The sequence below is a fragment of the Austrofundulus limnaeus genome, unplaced genomic scaffold (genome assembly GCF_001266775.1).
Source record: "Austrofundulus limnaeus strain Quisiro unplaced genomic scaffold, Austrofundulus_limnaeus-1.0 Scaffold1742, whole genome shotgun sequence".
NCBI lineage: Eukaryota > Metazoa > Chordata > Actinopteri > Cyprinodontiformes > Rivulidae > Austrofundulus > Austrofundulus limnaeus.
The window spans coordinates 77,563-79,090 of NW_013954144.1; the positions used below are offsets into that span (position 1 = coordinate 77,563).

Here is a 1,528-nt window from a genome sequence, read left to right on the forward strand (position 1 = left end):
GTCAACGGTGGGCGGTAGTAACCTCTGTCAACGGTGGGTGGTAGTAACCTCTGTCAACGGTGGGTGGTAGTAACCTCTGTCAACGGTGGGTGGTAGTAACCTCTGTCAACGGTGGGTGGTAGTAACCTCTGTCAACAGTGGGTGGTAGTAATCTCTGTCAACGGTGGGTGGTAGTAACCAATCTCTGTCAACGGTGGGTGGTAGTAACCAATCTCTGTCAACGGTGGGTGGTAGTAACCTCTGTCAACGGTGGGTGGTAGTAACCTCTCAACGAGAGGTGGTCATACCTTCCATCAATGGGAGACAGTCATACCCTCTGTAGAGTGCAGGCATTCGTACCTGCTGTCCTCCCCAAGCTTCAACAACATGTTGTCTAGGATGTGTCGAGTCTGGTCCTGGTAGTATCCGTCAAACGTCTTCAGCCATCCTGAAACACAGAGCAGCAGTCAGTTCAACCCCTGCACACCTGAGCGTAAATCATGTGACAAGATCATGAAACACATGCCACACCCACCAGGGTCATTGTGTGAGTGAGGAACCAGAAACAGCTCTAAAGGTTGCTCCGCCCACTCATCGCCATTGTACTTAATATCAAAGCCCTGCTTCCAGACACCGCCATCAGGGTTATCGAAGGGCAGGAGGTCATAAACATCCAGCAGCTAACAAACAAACAACAGGTAAACAACCATACATTTAACGTTTGTTTTTAAATACAAATCATTTTGATGTTTTTAAATACAAATCATTTTGAAACAACCCTCCCTGGGCTGCCACCTTATGATGGTGGAGAGGTTTGAGTGTCCCAATGTTCCTGGGAGCTATGTTGTCGGGGACTTTACGGGCCTGGTAGGGTCACCAAAGTCAAACAGGTCCTAGATGAGGGATCAGACAGTTAGTCTGTTAGTATTCATCATAAGGGGTCTTTGGGCTGCACTATCAATGGATTGAGTGTTCCGGGCCCCACTCTGGAGCCAGGCCAGGAGGCGAGCGCCTGGTGGCCGGGCTTTCACCCATGAGTCCAGTCGGGCACAGCCTGAATAAGAGACGTGGGTCCCCCTTCCGATGGGCTCACCACCTGTGGGAGGGGCCATAGGGGTCAGGTGCAATGTGTGCTGGGCAGTGGTCGAGGGCAGGGACCTTGGTGGTCTGATCCTCAGCTACAGAAGCTGGCTCTAGGGACGTGGAATGTCACCTCTCTGGTGGGGAAGGAGCCTGARCTGGTGTGTGAGGTTGAGAGGTTCTGACTAGATATAGTTGGACTCMCCTCGACAAACCGCTCTGGCTCTGGAACCAGTCTCCTCCAGAGGGGTTGGACACTCTTCCACTCTGGAGTTGCCCATGCTGAGAGGCACCGAACAGGAGTGGGCATACTTATTGCCCCCCATCTTGGTGTCTGTACGTTGGGGTTCACCCTGTGAATGAGAGGGTAGCCTCCCTCCTACGTGTGGGGGGACGGGTCCTGACTGTTGTTTGTGCCTATGCGCCTAACAACAGTTCAGATTACCCACCCTTTCTGGAGTCCTTGGAG

The 1,528-nt window shown here is 52.4% G+C and overlaps 1 protein-coding gene across 1 annotated transcript in view; it reads right to left on the reverse strand.

Annotated features, from left to right (window-relative positions):
* Nucleotides 1–1,528, reverse strand: part of LOC106536243 (alpha-mannosidase 2) — a gene marked incomplete in the record, with an annotated part of 21,118 nt that overhangs the window by 14,961 nt on the left and 4,629 nt on the right. Inside the window, 2 exon segments of the mRNA XM_014033452.1 lie at nucleotides 340–427; nucleotides 515–659. Of these exon segments, the coding sequence (XP_013888906.1) occupies nucleotides 340–427; nucleotides 515–659 (233 nt within the window).